This window comes from Ammodytes marinus (genome assembly GCF_949987685.1).
Source record: "Ammodytes marinus genome assembly, chromosome: 9".
In the NCBI taxonomy this organism is placed as follows: Eukaryota; Metazoa; Chordata; class Actinopteri; order Uranoscopiformes; family Ammodytidae; genus Ammodytes; species Ammodytes marinus.
Genome location: NC_137213.1, coordinates 2,965,155 through 2,985,516, shown reverse-complemented (window position 1 = coordinate 2,985,516; position 20,362 = coordinate 2,965,155). Strand labels below are relative to the sequence as shown.

Here is a 20,362-nt window from a genome sequence, read left to right as displayed (position 1 = left end):
ATGTGAAAATCAATATTTGTGTCATTCTCAAAACGTTTGTCCACGACTGTATTATGCATCTGTAATAATTAACAATCATTATTAAGATATGTTGTTATAGTGCTACTAGTGTTAAGACAACTTACCATCACATAATATTCATCCAAAAACAAAGGAATCCAAATGACTTGTATTGCTCTGGATCAACTGTGTGTGTGTGTGCCTGTCTTACTCTAGAGCTTAGTGTTTTCCTCAGCTGATTAACATGTATTAAATGTATTTCATCTGAACTACATTATCACATTGAATTGTACATTTTCCTTCTATCAACTCAAATCTTTTGGAAGTGATTTGTGTTGTCATCTTTGTAACAGGGATTCTGGTTTAATTTTGATTGGTTCACCATATTCATTGTACTTCCCCCCCTCTCTCTCTCTCTCTCTCTCTCTCTCTCTCTCTGTCTCTCTCTCTTTCCCTATTGTACTAGGATGGAGGAGTCTGACCTGCTGAGAGAGAGACTACAGGCCATCACTGTAATGCCTCACACTACTCTGCTCAAGTCAAAGGCTGTGTTCCAAAAGCCCCACTAACGTCCTAGTCATACTCATTTTGACCTCAATTTGAGTATGTTGTGTGGTTGTGTATGCGAGTTTGTGTAGGCGAGAAATGCCCGGATGAGTACTTACTTCTGGGAAGATTTTGTGTATGGATCGACAGGTTACTTTTACCTACTCAACCGCCCCCCAATGCATTGCGTCTTTTCAAACGACACAGAAGTTTTTTTTTTTAATGTAATGCTTCTGTATACTTCAGTGTAAACGGTTCAACAAACCTCGCATACACAATGGATGTTTAAGTAGACAGTATGTAGTATATACATGTTGAGTATGCAGGAGGAAGGACGTTAGTAGGCCGTTTCGAACACAGCCAAACACTAATGTTTTGGTAGTCATAGCTCCAGTATATACCTGCTAAAGCAAACTAACACACTCTTTCAACTTTCCTGTGTGTCTCAGGAGAAGCATCGCCTTCAGGGAGACATTAGACTGAAGAAAGAGGAACTGGACCGAGAGAAAGTCAAACTACAGCACCTCAAGGTTCAGTGCACACATTAAAGGAATACTCCACCCAATAAGGAACCGGCGTTCTATCATTATAAAATCGCTATTATAATATAATGAAGGAGGTTTTTCTTCCCTCAGTCTTCCCTTGGCCCACCTGTCCTTTTAACCCTAACCTTACATTTTACCATGTGTGATGTCACACAAAAAATGGGAAAATGTAGGGTTACAAGTGAGACCAGAAAACACTTTTTCTGCCTTTTCTCAGGCTAGGATGAACAGATTTCTAAAATGTTTGCACATTTAAACCACATAGGATCTCAGAGTTCAATACACCGTCATATTTCCATCAGTGAAGTAAGGGGCCTTTCACACCTACCTTGTTTGGTCCACAGCCCCATGTAGGTGATGGACATTTTGATGGACGTTTGATTGTAATGAAAGGGTCTTCAGTGCACTCACAAAACTGCAACGTGAAACCAACCTTAAGCAGATCAAATATAAACAGTGGATTAAAAATGTCCAGCTTGGTTTGGATCTTGGTGCAGACTTGTAGGTGTGAAAAGCCCGCTAACACATCAACATGTTCTAACAATACATCTAACAATAACACCGGATGAGGATATGTGGTGAACTGGTTGGCGGGCATTATCTCTTGTTAGTATGCTGGTACATGCTCTCCTTGAGTGAATGTATAACAATTATCAACAAGGAAATTACAACTAGTTCAGCTGTTGGTGTACATCTGAATGACATTGTTGAAACTTGTGTCATGTGCTTTGAAATGATCAGAAAAAAGCTCTGAGAGAGCAGTGGCTGCTGCAGGACTCGCCTTCCCATAATGCTTCAGCACGCTCTCCATGGCAACGGAGCCTTCTGTCTGACCAGGAGCAGAGCAGGAAACTACAGCTCAACATCCATAGGTACAAAAACACACACACACACACACACACACACACACACACACACACACACACACACACACACACACACACACACACACACACACACACAGACACACACACACACACACACTTGCTAACCTGCACTGTGCTGCCCTGACCCATTAGGATTGAAATGGAGGTGGAGTCTCTGGAGAGAGAGGAGTGTGTGATATCTACCAACGAGAGCTTCATCCTACGCAGGCTGAAGGTTGTGGAGAAGAGTCCACAGGACATCATCAAGGTACACACACACACACACACACACACACACACACACACACACACACACACACATCTCTCACAGCTGATTGTGAGCCTCCATTGCAGTGCTTTCATTTGTTTGTGTCTTTGTTGTAGGAGGCCCAGGACAGCTTTGTTCCTGGTAAGTCATGACATTACATTTTTTTCCCCAAGTTTTAAACCAAGACCAAAGATGAATGGGTGTTAACATTCCTGTATTGTGTCTCACAGAGCCATCACATTACATCCCAATAACCCCAGATGTCCCAGAAGCCAACATATACTCTGAACCAAACCCACCAAGAAAGAGTGAGATGATGGTTTTGACTCCTTCCTGTAAAGTCATTCAAAGCACACTGTAAACATCTTAAAGGAATTCTCTACTGAAACCTTCTGTAGTTAACTGAAACGTTGTCTGGAGAGCCTGTGTCAATTAACTTTGGGGGTTAACTTTGTGTTATTATAGCCTTATTGTCAGACCATGAGGTCGCTGGTTCGATCCCCGGCACTGGACAGGAGGGTGTTAGTTGTAAAACTAGCAGTCTGGTATTACGTCTACGGTGCCCACCGTCTCTACCATTGTGTCCTTGAGCAAGACACTTAACCCCAAACTGCTCCAGGGGCGCTGTACTGCGGCTGACCCTGCGCTCTGACCCCCTCCGAAGTGTGGTAACTTGAGAGGGGATATGCTAACTTTAAAGAAGTAAAGACAAGGCGACTGAGCTGCTATGACAGAGGCTGAATGTGACGAAGATGACGAGCCTTGTCTCCTCCTCTCCTGGGCCTCCAGTCCGCTCCGTATCATATTGAGTTCAGTAGTGTGACGGGGAAGAAATATCCTTCTTGAAGTTGTGAAACCTTAAAAGAAGAACTGTGCATTGACGCAAGCTAGCTGGTCAAGCTCTGGTGCTCCTCGCGTGTAGAACCGCACTGCTGCTGTCCAATTTCAGCCCCATCGCACCCAAGTAACACTAATGTATTAAACCTTTACTGTGGGAGTGGTCCTTGTTTATCATGAAAGAAACCCGGACTGAAGTTATCATACAGTATATTCAGATAGGAGATTTGTCCAACATGAACTGACACTAACATATAGAGCGTGTGTGTGTGTGTGTGTGTGTGTTTCCCCTTGTGTGTCACAGCTCTGTTTGCCATGGAGATCAATGTCAGTAAAAACCTGTTGACTGGAGAGAGTGCAGTGCTGTCCACTGCATCGGTCCCACCTGAGGCCTTACACCAACACGCTGGGCTCAAGGTCTATGATGACGGCCGGAAGTCTGTCTATGCCCTCCATTCACAAGAGGTAGACACAACATTAATGATGAGAAGAATGCAACAAAAATAAAGTAAATCATATTTACTCTACTCTACTTTTACTCACCATCTACTCTGTTCTACATCTACTCTACTCTACTCTACATCTACTTTACCCTACTCTATAACCCTTAAAATATGACTTAGGCAATTGTGCTATTAGGCTAACGAAAAGTAGATGTAGTAATTAAGTAGAGTAGAGTAAATAGGATTTAGGCAATTATGCTATGAGGCTAACGATATAGCAAATATGATTGACACAATAAAAGGTAGAAGTTAAAGGGATAGTTCAGTATTTTTGAAGTTGGGTTGTATTTGGTATTTAATAATACAGTGATTCTTGAGAAGTGGGACAAAACAGGATGCAATGTTGGAAAAAATACAAACCCTATGTTTCGGCAAATTACATTACATGTATGTATCCAACATATACTAAGCTACTGAGCTAAGGTTTGATACAACCCAGCTTTTGCTTTTTCTACCGTCATTGGCCTATCACCACCGTCAGATGTCAACTCCGTCAGATTTCCTGTCTGACGGTGTTGACATATCATGGTTGTGACACAGGACTTTCAAGATTTGGAATGTAAAATATTCTAAAACTACAACACTTATCAGAGCCTGTCTGACTCTAATGTACTCTGCAGAGGTAGAATTTGACAAGAGGTCCTTCAAAGTGACAGCTGCCCCTTATTTCGCCTGTTTTCATTTTACATAATGAAATGTCTGACGGTGTTGACTTATAGTAAAGTGGTCCCACCACTTAGAATCCTTATAAAACATGAATGTGAAAAACTATTTTTATTGATATGAGAGATTATTTAGTGTTGCTTTTGATGAAAAAAGCTCTTTTTAATCATTAAAGTACATTTTTAATAGGTTTTATTGCATATGAAAGATTGAAACCTTCTCTGAGGACACACTGTTTTGGACGTTGTGAGAAGATAACAAGTGTCATATATTTGACATAATGATGATAAAATTACATTTAAGGGGATAATTGTGCTCCAGACTATTCTTAATCCCTAATAACATCTACAATTTTAAATATTTTTAGTTTTAAACATAACAGCAGTTACATATGTAAGACGGCCTTTTGTCCCGGTTCTCAAGAATCAGTGGTTAGTGTGTTACCTTATGGAGATGGCCATCAGTGCAGTCACTATAAGGAGTTTGGGGGAGACGTGGCTGTAGCAGGTGTCAGCCTCGTAGCTTCAATAAGCCGCCAGTAGCTCTGAGTAGAACAGCTAATTGGCGGAGTTATACACTGCACTGCTCTCGGCCTGAGTCGGCGTAGTAATACATGGCCAAACTATGCTTGTAGAAAAGTGCAAAAATAAACGGCTGTCTGGCTGAACTAACCTAAAGCATTGAAATAGTCCTACATTTAGCATACAACTGTACGGATTTATTTTTTATATATATACTGTACATGTATGTGGTGAAATTCTTATTTTCTTATTTGTTTTTTTCCACTCCCACCAACAAGCCTTTCCTATTAAGTTGTATGTTTATATTTTCTTTTGCTTTTTGTCATTGACCTCTCATTGTGTTTTCTCTGTAGAGTCACCAATATCCCTTTGTACTTTCAGGGCTCACGTGACCAGAGCTGTGTGTCTGAGCTCTCAGCCAACGAGGTGGAACAGTTGCTGAGAAGCGCCACATTGCATCGCCAAGTCAACCATCAAACCTACCAGCAGACTCAGCGCAGAGAGGAGGAGTCTCGCTTCTATAAGCAGCAGGACGAGAGGTGGAGAGTGGAAGGGTGTGGCTTCAGTAACCACAGAGGACACTATGGTCAGCTGCACATCCTCACACACAACACACAGGAGAGAGAGGACTGGCACAAGACACCAGGGCTAGAGCATCGCTACGCTAACCAGGAAGAGAGACATAACCGTAGCAACCTGATGGAAGCTCCTCACCTCGGCAACCAAAAGGGCTTGGATCTTCACCATGGCAACCACAAAGATCCTCCTCACAGTTCATACCAGCTGAGACACTCTCACAGTGTTCAGGAAGTCAGGCCCGCTGGCTGCCAAACCAACGGCCTCATCACAAGCAACAGTAGGCTGAACGGAGGCAGGGCCAATGGCTGCCCTCCTCCCAGATCACATGACCAGGAAGTAGCGTCTGCTCACCAACCGCAGCTCCGCTACACTCCGGCCAACGGTTATATTCCTCTGAGCGATTACATCAGCGTGGACGAAGAAGAACTCAGTTTTAACCCAGCGTCCTATCACAGCCTGGACGGACCCCCAGACACTGCTCCCTCCCCCCTCTACACAGACGACGCCCCCTACACCATCCTCAGCACCATGGACACCACACAGCCAGTCACAGCCATCTTCATGGGCTTCCAGACAGCAGAGGAGGAGGACGGGGCACAGGCCCAGCTGTGTGAAGGCTCTCTGAAGGCTGAGCTGGTTATACTGGAGGACCATGAAGACACCTGGGACTACAGCAGCATGAAGGGGCAGAGCCACACACACCCACAGGCTAATGGCTACTCAACAGGAGGTTCAGCCAATGGAGACATCCATACAGGAGAGGGACGCACGGGACCAGGTATCAAAAAGATCCAGAGAAGACACAGACCCTGCTGTTCTGTCTGCTAGCTGGTCTAACCCGTGCATGCCTCAGTGTCTAACTCAATAACCAGCTGTGTCCGTCAGCTTAACTGTTAACAAGACCACCAAGGAGCTACATTACTGTGGGCTATGTAAAGAAAGGTGCATGGTGCTCTCAGACGGTGATAACTCATACTGAACATTAAAACACAGCAGGACTCATGTTCATACTTAATATCCCCCCTGTATAGCTGAGAGGAGGTAATGAAGGTGTATGTTCATCCTTAGAAGAGAATATTTACTATATTAAGCTTAAGTTCACATTTTTCAACATTAAACCATCCACATTAAATGATGGTACCACCTGCAGCTTAAACCATTCATTTACTATCTAAATAATATGTATTGTCAAATAATACATGATGTGTTTGAATACACATTTAAAGTGCAATATCAAAATGACTGACACAGTATTGAATAAGTTCTTTAGAGTAAAGGATTGTTCACAAAATGATTAGAAGGATCTGTGTACATGTCTATTAAACAGGTGCTAGAGAATCCAGTGAGCTACTCTCCTATGGCTCCCTCTGCTGGTGTTAATGTGTGGAGGCCACCTAGTTCATAATACAGTAATGAGAAGCTGTCAATCAAAGTCCCATTATTTAAGATCAACTGTATGGATCTGTATCAATAACGAGCAGCTAAGAGCTCAATGTTTTTAAGAAGTGTCTCAAATACATTGTAGTTCTGTTTAGTGCTGTGTTCTGTATTACAGTGGTTTCAGAGACACCTAGTGGTAGCCAGATAAATGACAGCAAATTCAATAAGTTCAATTTTCTTCAACTCCTAGTTTTCACCTAATGAAAGAGTATGCATAATGAAAGCATTCTGATCACTGTTTGACTAAGCTTATCATCATCAAAGTAGTGTGAACATCTTGATTGATTGAATGGGCTCAGAGGTATGATGATTTGGTTGTCTCAAAATGGAACATTGGAACAACTTTGTGTCAAACTTATAGTTTTGTTTTTGGTAATACATTATTACCTTACACAATGTATACTTGTAACTTGTATTATTTATAGATGACATATTTCAGACTGATTATTATCATATTAGAAAGCATATCGTCCTAGACAGTAAGTGATTCAGCTCTGAACTAACATGTTTATTTGGTTTTCTTAAACTTCCTTCAGCCTGCTGATTGGTACTTTACACATTTCTATACTAACTAAGTGTTTGAACTGAACATGTGTTTGTCTGCAGGACAGTATAGCATGTGTGACGCATGATGCTAATAAACCTTTGTTACTATGGCATGTCTCAGTCTGTTGTCTGTGCTGGTGTGTGTGTGTGTGTGTGTGAGAGAGAGAGAGAGAGAGAGACATTAAGAGTGTTTTTGTGTATTGGTTACATCATGTGTCAACTACTGTTTATAAGACAAGCATGAACTAATCTAAGATAGCAGTATTTATTGACTTATACATTATGTGTCAAAGTTGAAGAATCCAACCTGTGAAATAGTAGCAGCACAGTGTTATAATGCACTGATGATGATGATGATGATGATGTTGATGATGTGTGTGTGTGTGTGTGTGTGTGTGTCAGGTACAGAGGAGGAGTGAAGCAGGAGGGTTGATCCATCTGGGGGCTCTTCCATGTTCCAACCATCTGTTCAAATGATTGGTCCCTGCGTCAGATTGTCACATTTTCTACTTGTTTTTCTAATGTACCTACGGGTGGCAGTGGCGAAGTGTGAAGGGAGATCGCCTCTGGAGTGCAGGGTCGGAGGTTCGATCCCCCGTCTACCCGCCACATATCGAAGTGTCCCTGGGCAAGACACTGAACCCCAAATTGCTCCCGATGGTTCAGAAAGCGCCTTGCAGGGCAGCTACTGCCATCGGTGTTTGAGTGTGTGTATGAAATGTGTTAAGATATGTGAAGCGCTTTGTGACCCTGGTCTGTGAAGGGTGCTCTATAAATAAAGCTTACTTACTTACCTGTGTGAGCAGTTCAACTGTAAGGTTAATACGTTTACTTCATTCATTTATCTGAGTTAATTCAAATATACATTATATAAAATGTTTAAACAGTAATTTTCATGTTTAAATATTCTCGTCATGATATTTAAAACAGTTACAATAGTTGGTTGGATATACCTCTGTGGTTTTCCTCACATTTACCTTAGATTAAGTCCTCATGGCCTTTGATTGGTTGAAGGAGTGACATGTGAGTGGGGAACGAGGAAGTGTGGTTGTTGTGAAGTAGTTTAAGTGAAAAGAACCCTGCGTTCAAATACCCATACTTCCCTACTATTCAGAATACTAGAAAAAGATTTAGGATGTCCCAATACATGCACATCCATTGTAGTATGCTGAAAATACATGAATGCCCCATTAACTCAAATAGCATTTTGGAGTATTCGTATTTATTCTTGACATTTCTCGACATAATGAGAAAAAATCTTCCTTATCTGATTTTTTTTCTCTCCTGTGGCCCTAAAACTCTTCTGTACTTTAGTATGTAGTGTAGTAAAAAGAAAAAGTATGTGAAAGTATATTAATCCAGATAAAGGGTTTTTTACTGGGAGTTTTTTCTCAGCCAAGCTAAGGGTCTAAAGGTGCGAACACACTACACGCGTTACACGCGTACAGACGCGTATAAAATCGACTATTTTTCCATAGGGAACCATTGGTTTACGCGCGTACGTGGCGCGTAGATGCGTCACTCGCGCTAAAGCAACATTTTAGCCGCGTATGAGCCGCGTATATACGCACCTACGCGTCTACGCAGCTACGCGCGGAGTTCAAAAAATGTAACTTTTTACGCTCCTACGCGTGACGATTAGCCGCGTTGGCCAATAAGCATTGGGCTTGACCCGACGTCACATACATTGGCACGGTCGGAGAACAGTGTACTGTACACAGAGGCTGATGAGAGACACCGAGGAGGAAAATGTATTGCAGGCGGCCGAGCCGGTGCTGTATGACAGCAGCTCCGGAATAGAAGACGTGGGGAAAGTAAACCAGGAGAATGGACTTCCTGGTTAATTCAGTGAATATGTGCGGCTGTGCTTTAGCCGATAAAACAAGTTAGCGCCGTATAGCATTAGTTAACTCACCCGGTTGTGTGCGGGCGGCTAGCGCCTCATATTATGAACCCAAACATGACGGCTATGTCCGGGGGACTTTCACAACAAGTACAGCGAAGCACTGGTGTTGATCTACGCCAGCCACGGTCCCCTGTCACAGCCAGGTAGGGTAATGTTGGCTACTTGGCTTTATGTTGTGCCGCCGTGCACCGATGCTGCTGTAACTGTGTTTGTTATGTAGCTGCCGTGAATATACAATGCTGTTTTAATGCTAGGCTATTTGTGCTGTTCAGTTTGTCTTTTGGCACAGTTGTTGGCCGTGTTGTGGTTGTTTTTGTGCGGACATGCACGCTGTTGTGTCGGGTCGGGTCCATTCGCAGCGATGGTTAATTAGGGGAAATACAATATCGGGAGGGAGTCTAGGCACGTTATGCGCGTAGAACCATTTTTGACACAAAATGATCAAGCAACATTTTAGCTGCGTTACGCACGTAAATCTTACGCAGGTAACGCGTGTAGTGTGTTCGCACCTTAAGGGCAGGGTGGCATACTGTATGGAATGTAAAGCTAAGTGAGTCAAATGTCTATTAGTGATATTAGGGCTATACAAATAAAACGGATTTGATTTGACCAGCTAGCTCACGTCATTGAACAGTTCTTCTTTTAAGCTTTCACAACTTCAAGAAGGATCTTTCTTCCCCGTCACACTACTGAACTCAATATCATACGGAGCGGACTGGAGGCTCAGGAGAGGAGGAGACGGGGCTTGTTTCATCATCAGATAAGGGTGAGCATAGCTACCTTAAGTCTCTGTCGCGTCAGCTCTGAGTTTGCTTTTCTTTTGCTCTTTGCGTTATATTGTACTAGCGGCAACGCGAACAGCGGGTTCTATCTCTAGGGTTATGACATGTGGGGGCTCGTCCGGGATGTAAAAAAAAACAACGTAGCCAGGCGATAAGGATTTCAATGTGATTGAAGCCTTGTTAGCTGAACAGTTAGCTAGCTACTCATAAAGCGAAGCGTTGTCAGGGTTCAGGTTGGGTTGATGTTGTGTCTGCCTGGAACGATCAAAATGGCTGCTCACATTAACAGACTTTAAACAAACACACATTGGGTTTCTGGAGTCACACTGTTTATTGAAGCTGTCATCAGCACACCTTTTCATTTAGCAGAAATACATGGCTGGAACCCAACGCAAAATCGACTAAGAAAACTAACAAAGCAGAATGAGTGAGGGAACTGAGGCTGTAAAGGAGTCCATATTATAGTATGTAGCATGTACTGTGTCACCCAGTGTTACCTCTGTAGTCATGGTCACAAGAGAACATCAGAAGCGTGAAAGAACTAAATGTAAATGCATTTTCTTATCAAAACCAAAAGAAGAGTTGTGGACGGATAAAGCATCTTAAATACACTTGCACTGAGGCTAAAGCAGGTATGGATGTGGACACAACACACCAACTGCAATCACAGGGCAAACACTGAGTGTGTAATGTGTTCTATTATATAGTATGTCTAACAGTGACATTGTGACATCCTCAACTTTGAACCTGCCCTGCTGTGGACATAACAGTTAGCATTGTGCATTCAATATTACATCTCACACTCTCATATGATGTCACAGCTCCATCTTTTTTTATTAAAGGATCATTTTTCCCAGTCCACCTTAAAGGAATACTTCACCCATACGGAACCAGCGTTCTATCATTATAAAATAACTATTATAATATAATGAATGAGGTTTTTCTTCCCTCGGTCTTCCCTTGGCCCAGCTGTCCTGTTAATCCTAGCCCTTACTGTGATGTCACAGTAAGGAAAATGTAGGGTTAGACAGTGAGACCATAAAACACTCTTTCTGCCTTTTCTCAGGCTAAGATGATCCGATTTATTTATTTTTTGCACATTTATACTAAATAGGATCTCCGAGTTCAATACACCTTCATATTCCAACCGGTGAAGTAGGCCTTTAATACACCACTCACATGCTGTACATACAAACTGAAACCTTCTATGATCATTCCTCATCTCCATACTGCTCCTGGGTGGCGCTTGTTGGAGGCTTCCTTAAGATTATCTTTTGGCATTTAACTGTACATGTTTTAGTTGACAGATAGAGATGAAATGGTGCAGAGAGGGGGATGACAGGCAGAAATGACCTGGACCGGATTCTAACCCGGGTCTGCTGTTTTATTTTTAACTCTGTAAGCACTTTTAGATGAAGCTTTTTGAACCATGAAAGGTGCATTACAAGTAAATGTATTGGTATTATTATTTCATACTCTAAGCTTATAGCGCAATCAAAGTAAAGTGATGCAAAACTGAATCTCGTCCGGTATTTTCACCCTGGCCATTTCTAAGTTGATTTGAATGTGTCTTTATTTCAAGCTGAGTCAAGCTGAGTGTATTCATGGATAAACCAGTGAGTTCTAACTCTGACTATAGCTGATGTATGGAGGACGGATTACTATAAAAACACACACTCGTACACACACACACACACACACACACACACACACACACACCATCGTCGCCTTAAAAAACATGGCAGATTGTCATTCTGACACAATATATTATAAACCTTTGACAGAGAAAAGCATTTTTATAAGCATTGCTCAATTCATAAATATATGCAGCAAAAAATACATTACAATACATTTCTCTTTATAGGAACCAAGACATAAAAATATGTAAAAATCTTTGACTAGACTTTAGGATCAGGAGAACTGATTCTTTCAGAAGTGCTCAGTGTATTTCACTCAAACAGCAGAGCCAAAGATGGACAGAGTTTGGCCAAGAAAAGTGTCTGAAGTGGAGTTATAAACATAGCCACTCCTTTGACAAATGACCAATCATCTTTTTTTTTCTTATTAAATTAAACAAAACTATATATCATTCATATAAAATGAAGTTCTTTCTAAAATGAGCTCAGGTTCAAGTTGCTCCATTGTGTATGTATTTTGTTTAACATCAACATATTTCATCTTCCTAAAATCCCACTGAGGTGCCGCTAGCACTGTTTAGCCAACATGGCCGACACACAAAACCTGGGACGTCCAAACTCTTTTGTTCAATGGCTCATTACAACATTTCACTAAGGCAACCATTTTCAAAGTCTAGGTTGGTACATTTGAAATAAAAGGTATTGAACACACCATGCAAAATCTTCTTTTTCTTTTGCATATAACTTTTCAAATGTCTGCTATGCATAGCTACAAAAACACCATATGATGTCAGTCATTTTAAAATGATACAGACTATATCTGTAACGAAAATATGACTGCCCAGAAAGTTTGAAAATCACTGCATTATACTCAATCATAGTCACGAAAAGAACCAATAAATATGAACGAACAGTTGTACTGGTTCCATCATTCAGTAACATATAGTAATCAAAGCGCTCTAAAGGGTAAATGTTAAAGGGAAAACACTGCAGATACTGACGTGTGCTTCCAAAGTTTACATAGGCCACTTGTCAAAAACAGTGGTATTGTTATGATTGCAATTTTATAGTTATTGTACTCCCATTAACCCCATGGGAATGTGCTGTAGAAGTGAATCAACCATAGGCTTGTGTACAGTATATATCTAAAGGAAAATGTCTAAACTGTGACATGGGGCCATACATTCATACTGTTTCAGACATCATGCAAAAGCCATTAAAACATTATGGAAAGCCAAACTAGGCAAACTAGGTCAATGATCTCAGTCTTTGAAACAGTCCTGTGTTCGTGTGATGCACATGGTCTCAACCAGACGTTAGAGAAGGAGTGAATGAGCATCCTGGACAGAAGGAGCAGAGCGGAGGTGTGAGACTTCATTTGGGCTTTTTAAAATGGCCGACAGTCGGGAGGGTGCGGCTGCTCACTCCTTCTTCTGATTGGCTAACAGGGAGTCCTCCCATCGCTGCGCCATGGCGTTCTGTCGTCGTGGTAACGAAGAGAGGGAAGAGGGGAACTGGAGGGAGGGGGAGATTCAGCTAAACCACTGGAGCCAAAGATGGATGGATGGATGGATGGATGGATGGATGGATGGATGGATGGATGGATGGATGGATGGATGGATGGATGGATGGATGGATGATCAGATGGGTGGATGGATGCAGGAATGATGGGCAGGTGAGAAAATGAACCGAATAATGAATATATTTGCTGAATTGTGAACTGATGGAATAAAGAATGAATCAGTCCAACTGATTTACAAATCAGTAAGTTCACAATGAATCAAGGTAACACATGAATGAATGAGTAAAGGGAGAAATCAATTACCCAACATGGAAATTGCAAAAGAAAAAACTCTGAATAGGATTTTTCATGCTATGTACTGATACAGGAGGCAATCCAGCACAGTGACATAGTCACCTGCAGTGAATGACATTAAAGGTCACCTGTTGTTAACATTAATATGGGTCACGGGTGTGTCTAGAGACTCCCAAAGTATGAGAAAAAACAACCCTCTGTTTCTTTCTGAAAACCTATGTTCAAAAACCCGTCAGATTTCTCTCCCCTTATCATATCTTAAGCCACACCCCCTCATTACCAACCTGACTTAGCAGTACCTCCACCTGTAAAGGCCAGGACACACCGGCCCGATAATCGGCCATCGGACATGGTCGGAGAGTCTGGAGGGGGCGGGGACACAAATCTGTTTGGTGTGTTCGGTGACGTCGGTCGTCGTAGATGTCGTCGGGCTTCTTTTCAGCCGATTGAACATGTTCAATCTGCGTCGGGCAGTCTTTCCCTCGGAGCAATTTGATTGGTGGAGGGCTAGCGAATCAGTGAAGCCCGGAAGTGAGGCGGGTAGCATAAACAGCTGACAACAGTATCGCATCGCGAGCCATTGTTTTTTTGGCATTTTTATGCTTTATTGATAGTGTAGAGACAGAGTTGATATGGGGCAGAGAGGGGAGTGACATGCAGAGAACGACCGCGGGCTGGAATCGAACCCGGGTCCGCTGCTGGCCGAGGCCCATGGGGGGACGCCCTACCAACTGCGCTAAGGGCACCCCCTTACGAGCCATTGTTTTAATGTGTTTGCTTGTTTGTTTCGTTCAGCGAGTACTCACATGCATCAACCCTTCTTGACTGCTCGACACTCTCTGCTAAAAATGGTGCTCTTTATGGTCCATAGATATAAATACGTATTTCTATCTATGTTTATGGTCTAGAGAGCTGTCCTATCATTTCCGGCTTCCGTTTTTTTTGGGCCACAATACAGATTAGCGCCGCCTGCTGTTATGGAGACATTACGTCCTGCGCAAGCGCAGAGCGTACGGAAAGTCAGCAGTCGGCTCGGTGTGTTCTTGGCACTTTTTTGGCCGCGACGGGCAGACTGGAGCTGCCTGAATCGGCAGACTCCATTTTCGGGCGACGGTCGGTAGTCGGACTGGTGTGTCCTGGCCTTAATACCCCCAGATCCCCCTGAATCTACCTGGCAGCTATATAACAACCAGCAGTTAGACTCTGGGCCAATCAAGAGCAGACTGGGCTTTTAGAAAAGGCGCTGCTAAAAGAGACAGGCTCTAAAACTTTTCAGAGAGAGGCTCAAAAGAGGAGATTCATCAATGGCTAATGGAACCTGTACATTTGCAGAATATGTGACCTTTATATGTTAAGATCAATATAAGACATGAGAGATTAATACAACCCCAATTCCGGAAAAATGTTGAGACGTTTGTGAAACGTATATAAAACAGAATGTGATCATTTTTTTAATCCTTTTTCACAAAAAAAAAATAAAAAATACAATGGCAATATATTTTATGTTTTACCCTATCTACAGTATGTGTAGCAGATGCATAGCTGCTGTAGCTCAAAGGGATACCCTACCTTCCTTTCTATCACATAGGCTACTCTGATTCATTCAAATGGTTTCCCGTTTAATCACCAGAGTCATCAGACTTCCTTTGTCTATCAATCACAGTTTTGTGAGTTGGCTCTGTCTTAAAACTAACCTCTGACTGGCCATCCAGGCATCTAGGAGCAGTGCCTTCTTCCTGAATCCAGCAGTGCACACAGTGGTTAACATGCCCCTGTCCCAACTTTTTTGAAACGTGTTGCAGGCACAGTAAAGTGTGTATATAAGTTTATCAGTTCAAACAAATACATAGCATGTGTTTGTACTGTTTCATATTTAATACACGTCGAAAAGGATTAGGAAATGATCACATTCTGTTTTTTTGACATAACGTCCCAACTCCCTCAGTGTATGTGTCAGCCAACCTTGTGGTCACAGGACAGACTGCTTCGTTCCATTTTGCGTGTCCTGGACGGGGATGAAGGGGAGGAGACACTTCTGTCTGGAACCTCTGGCACTAGAAATAAAAAGAGCATTTATTCACACAGGAAACAATGACTAACTCAGTATATAATCCTCTAGTTCACTGACAGAAAGCAGAGTTTTGAAGACCTTAGCTAGAGGGATGCGAACAATGTGTTCGTCTCAACGATTGATTCTCGACTGCTCAAGTCGACTTCATTTTTTTCCTATACAGCCTGTTCAAAACGTTGTAACCCGTTTCTGTTTTCAATATAACCAATTAAACATTTTCAAAATACAATAAATCCTTCTCTTTGTTATGTGGGACACGTAGCGGTGTAGCTAGCTTTTGAGCAGTGACAGCTCCATGCAGAAAGGAGTGCATCAAAACAGTCTCCAGGTTAGAAGCAAAAAATACTTCTGCCAAAATACACCAATACATGAATTTTTCTTTCCAAATACGTATTTGAATACACACAATAAAACGAAAATATCTGTTTAAGTGTGTTTATGTTCAATAAAAAGGTTTTATTGTCTTAAACAAATTCTGTTGCAAAGAGGAGGCGTACAGCATCAATATCCTATTTAAAAAATGCCCTTTTGCCGACTTTTTTGCCTATTGTAAATTCACATGAGACATTCTAAAAAGGTTCCCAATCCTGCTCTAGGATCTGTGATCATTTCTATTAACTTCATTTGAAAAAATGCATCGTTGTTGCGCTAGCGCAAACTTTGAAATATGACGGGTGAGCTCCCCAACTGCTGCAGCCGTGGGCCGGAAAAAGAAGAAGAAGAAATCGATCGGTTTGTGGATTCATGACTCTAACACGTCGACTCACAAAATAATGAGTCGTTCACGTCCCTACCTAGCTCATGCAACACACTTTGTTTCCAGAATCCAGTATTGAATATTGTTCAACTCTGGATCAGGAATAGTGAAAACACACCATCATCTGCAAACTTTTGAATTATTACTAGCATTAAAATAAAATCTATAAATAGTTAAAGGTGAAGTAAGCGATTTATTTATTTGTGTTAATATATGTGTTAAATCGCTCTTTATTCATACAGTGATCACTTATATAGTGTGCGCGTTTCATAAAGCCGATCTCTCAGTCACTCGCTCTGCATGTAATCGGCAAATAAACTTTTCGGGGATCCCGAAACTGGTATCCAATCAGAAGACAGAAGGCTACAAACCGGCACCCGTCTCACTGACGGTGCACATGCAAGAGCGACAGATGGGTGAATGTGTATTCGCCTACAATGGCGGAGCAGGTAAAAATCCTTCCCAATGTCTGTTTTGATGGTTTTTATCATGTTTTATCACATTTATGGATCTGAGATGATGCTAGATAACTCACTGCTTGAAAACCGCAGTGCATTAATGTGGTGACGTAAGGCAAGGCAAGGCAAGGCAAGTTTATTTATATAGCACAATTCAGACACAAGGCCAAAGTGCTTTACAGGGGCAAGATTAAAATACATAAAACATATTATAAAACATTTAAAAGCGAATAAAAGAAGCAAATAAAATAAAAATTGCAGGTTAAAATGGAAACAAAAAAGTCTTCAGACTCGATTTAAAAGAACTGAGAGTTGCAGCAGACCTCAAGTTCTCTGGGAGTTTGTTCCAGGTTTTTGGTGCATAATAACTAAAAGCTGCTTCTCCTTGTTTAGTCCTAACTCTAGGGACTGTAAGTAGACCTGTCCCAGACGACCTAAGGGCTCTGGACGGTTCATAACGTATCAGCAGATCAGTAATGTATTTTGGCCCTAAACCATTTAGTGCTTTATAAACCAACATCAGTATTTTGAAATCAATTCTTTGAGTGACTGGAAGCCAGTGTAAAGACCTCAGAACTGGAGTAATGTGATCCACTTTTTTGGTCCTAGTGAGGACTCGAGCAGCAGCGTTCTGAATTAGCTGAAGCTGCCTGATAGATTTTTTTGGAAGGCCTGCAAATACACTATTACAGTAGTCAAGTCTACTAAAGATAAATGCATGGACTGAAAAATGCAAGTTTTTCTAAATCTTGCTGTGACATAAGCCCTTTAATTCTTGATGTGTTTTTTAGGTGGTAGTAGGCTGATTTATTAATTGATTTAATGTGTTTCCTGAAATTCAAGTCGGAGTCTACAACAACACCAAGATTTCTGGCTTGGGGTGTGGTTTCTAACATAACGGATGTAAGCTGTGTGCTGACTTTTAATTGTTCATCTTTGGCACCAAAGACAATTACTTCAGTTCTGTCGTTGTTTAATTGAAGGAAATTTTGGCACATCCAATCATTGATTTGTTCAATGCACTTACTCAGTGCTTGTATCGGACTGTAGTCTCCTGGTGATATGGTTATGTAAATTTGTGTGTCGTCTGCATAATTATGGTAGCATAATTTGTTCTTATTCATAATCTGAGCTAGTGGGAGCATGTAGATGTTAAACAGAAGAGGCCCAAGAATGGAACCTTGGGGGACTCCGCATTCAATATTTGTTCGCTCGGATGTGAAATTTCCTATTGACACATAGTAGTCTCTATCCTTTAAGTAGGATTCAAACCAGCTTAGTACAGTTCCAGAAAGTCCAACCCAGTTTGCTAGTCGATCTAGTAATATGCTGTGGTCAACTGTGTCAAAAGCGGCACTGAGATCCAGTAAAACTAAGACAGAACTTTTGCCACTGTCTGTGTTTAAATGGATGTCATTGAGGACCCTAACCAGAGCAGTCTCAGTGCTGTGGTGTTGTCGAAATCCTGACTGGAAAACATCAAAGCAGTTGTTCTTTGCTAAGTAGTTATTTAGCTGTTGATAAACAGCTTTTTCCATGATTTTACTTAAAAATGGTAGGTTAGATATGGGCCTATAATTTTTCATGAGTGATGTATCTAGATTGTTCTTTTTTAGGAGTGGCTTGATGACTGCTGTTTTCATGGCCTGTGGGAATACACCTGTCTGAAGGGACATGTTGACAATTTGTAGAATATCTGAGGCCATACAGCTAAAAACAGTTTTAAAGAAGCCTGTAGGCAGAATGTCAAGGCAACAGGATGAGGAGTTCAGGTGTTGTATAATGTCCTCCAGGTTTTTGTGGTTTATAAGATAAAATTATGTCATTGCATTTGAATTGATTTTAAGAGGGAACACATATGTTGAACTTGGTATTGATGCAGTGACAGCTTGTCTAATTTTGTGAATTTTCTCAGTAAAGAAGGAGGCAAATTCACGTAGGGACGACGGTGGGGACTGCTAACTGCAGTCACTGACAGGAAGTTAGCTAAAAGAACCATTCCGCTTACTGAACCTTTAATAGTAAATTCGGAGAATTCAGGCAAGGGCAAAATCATGGTTATCAGTCATTGATGTGGAGGTACCTAGGGGACAAAACCCCTTTTTTTGGAAAAACAGACATGGAGCGTTGTAAAAGGTTGTTCACCAGAAATGATATCCAGGACCTTCCAGGATCCCAACCTGGGTGGACAACCTGGTCAACTAGCTGCAGGAAAGCTACAGGGGGCCGACATAGAGCAAATCAGAACCACTGTTTAAGTGAATGGGGATGGGCTAAGAAGGGAATTTTTTAAACTTATAGATATCATTATGAAACTTTGCAAGTTGATTACTGACATTAAAACAACAACTTTTTGTATTACAGTATTTTCCAAAAAGTTTGAATAAATATGAAAAATCATCAATATCTTACTAATGATGCGTACATTTGCATATCTGCAAAGCCCCAAAATCTAGATGTTGGACAAAAGCAGAGTCAATTTATTTTTACATTTTTAAAACAAAACAAGTGTCCAACTGCCTGAAGCTTTTCCTAATCACGGTTCAAATTTGATCAATAACCCATAGAAAATGAATTTTTTACACTGTTTTTTCCAAGGGAATGTCTAGCCGTTTCCTAAAATACCAGCTGGAGACTCCAAAAGGACACTTTTGGTCCATAGCACATGAAATGTAACTGTGTAAAATTTTTATTTTCTATGGGTTATTGATCAAATTTGAACTGTGATTAGGAAAGGCTTCAGGCAGTTGGACACTTGTTTTGTTTTCAAAATTTAAAAACAAATTGACTTTGTTTTCTTCCAACATCTAGATTTTGGGGCTTTGCAGATATGCAAATTTACGCATCATTAGTAAGATATTGATGATTTTTCATATTTATTTAAACATTTTCGAAAATACTGTAATACAAAAAGTTTTTGTTTTAATGTCAGTAATCAACTGGCAAAGTTTCATAATGATATCTATAAGTTAAAAAAATTCCCCATTAGCCCATCCCCATTCACTCCCATTCACTTAAACAGTGGTTCTGATTTGCTATGTCGGCCCGCTGTAGCTTTCCAGCAGCTTGTTGACAAGGTTGTCCACCCAGGTTGTAATCGTGGAAGGTCCTAGATGTCATTTTTGGTGAACAACCTTTTACAACGCTCCATGTCCATAAAATCACTTTGCCCCCTGGGTAAGGGGCGTAGCTACACCAAATAGAAGCACAGTTCAGGTGGTTACATTTGGTTGGAGCCTTGTTGGTAGAACACTCTACAATTTCATTGAGAGTGAATATCTAAAACCCGGAAAAAAACGAATAACCAGGCCACACCAGCAGAAAACTCTGGCAGACTAGTGTCCAAAGAAAACCCAAAGAAAACCCAATGAACTGTGTGGACTTCACACTGCCAAGTGTTCCTTGTACAGAGCTGTGCCACAGGTGATGCTCTCCCTGCCTCTGTGGGCGAGACAATGAGTCAGAGCTGAACACTGGGAGCCAGGGCTAGATATATACCTCACAACACTGGAACTCACCAGGGACAATCACACTCCTACACCTGCCCCTCCTCAGAGTCATTTAACCCAGCAGACCTGCTGGGTGGCCAGTGCCTTTCCCAGACCTGTTGATGCGTGGTTG

General features: G+C 41.5%; 1 protein-coding gene across 1 annotated transcript; it reads left to right on the top strand.

Annotated features, from left to right (window-relative positions):
• Positions 1-467: 467 nt before the first annotated feature.
• Positions 468-18,703, top strand: LOC307256055 (palmdelphin-like; the record flags this gene model as incomplete). The annotated part of the gene is made up of 10 exons (XM_080034921.1): positions 468-512; positions 996-1,076; positions 1,833-1,963; positions 2,111-2,225; positions 2,342-2,366; positions 2,456-2,533; positions 3,367-3,527; positions 5,131-6,106; positions 12,953-13,003; positions 18,657-18,703. The coding sequence occupies 10 exons, from the start codon at positions 468-470 to the stop codon at positions 18,701-18,703; spliced, it is 1,710 nt and encodes a 569-aa protein (XP_079891047.1).
• Between the last annotated feature and the right edge of the window lie 1,659 nt (positions 18,704-20,362).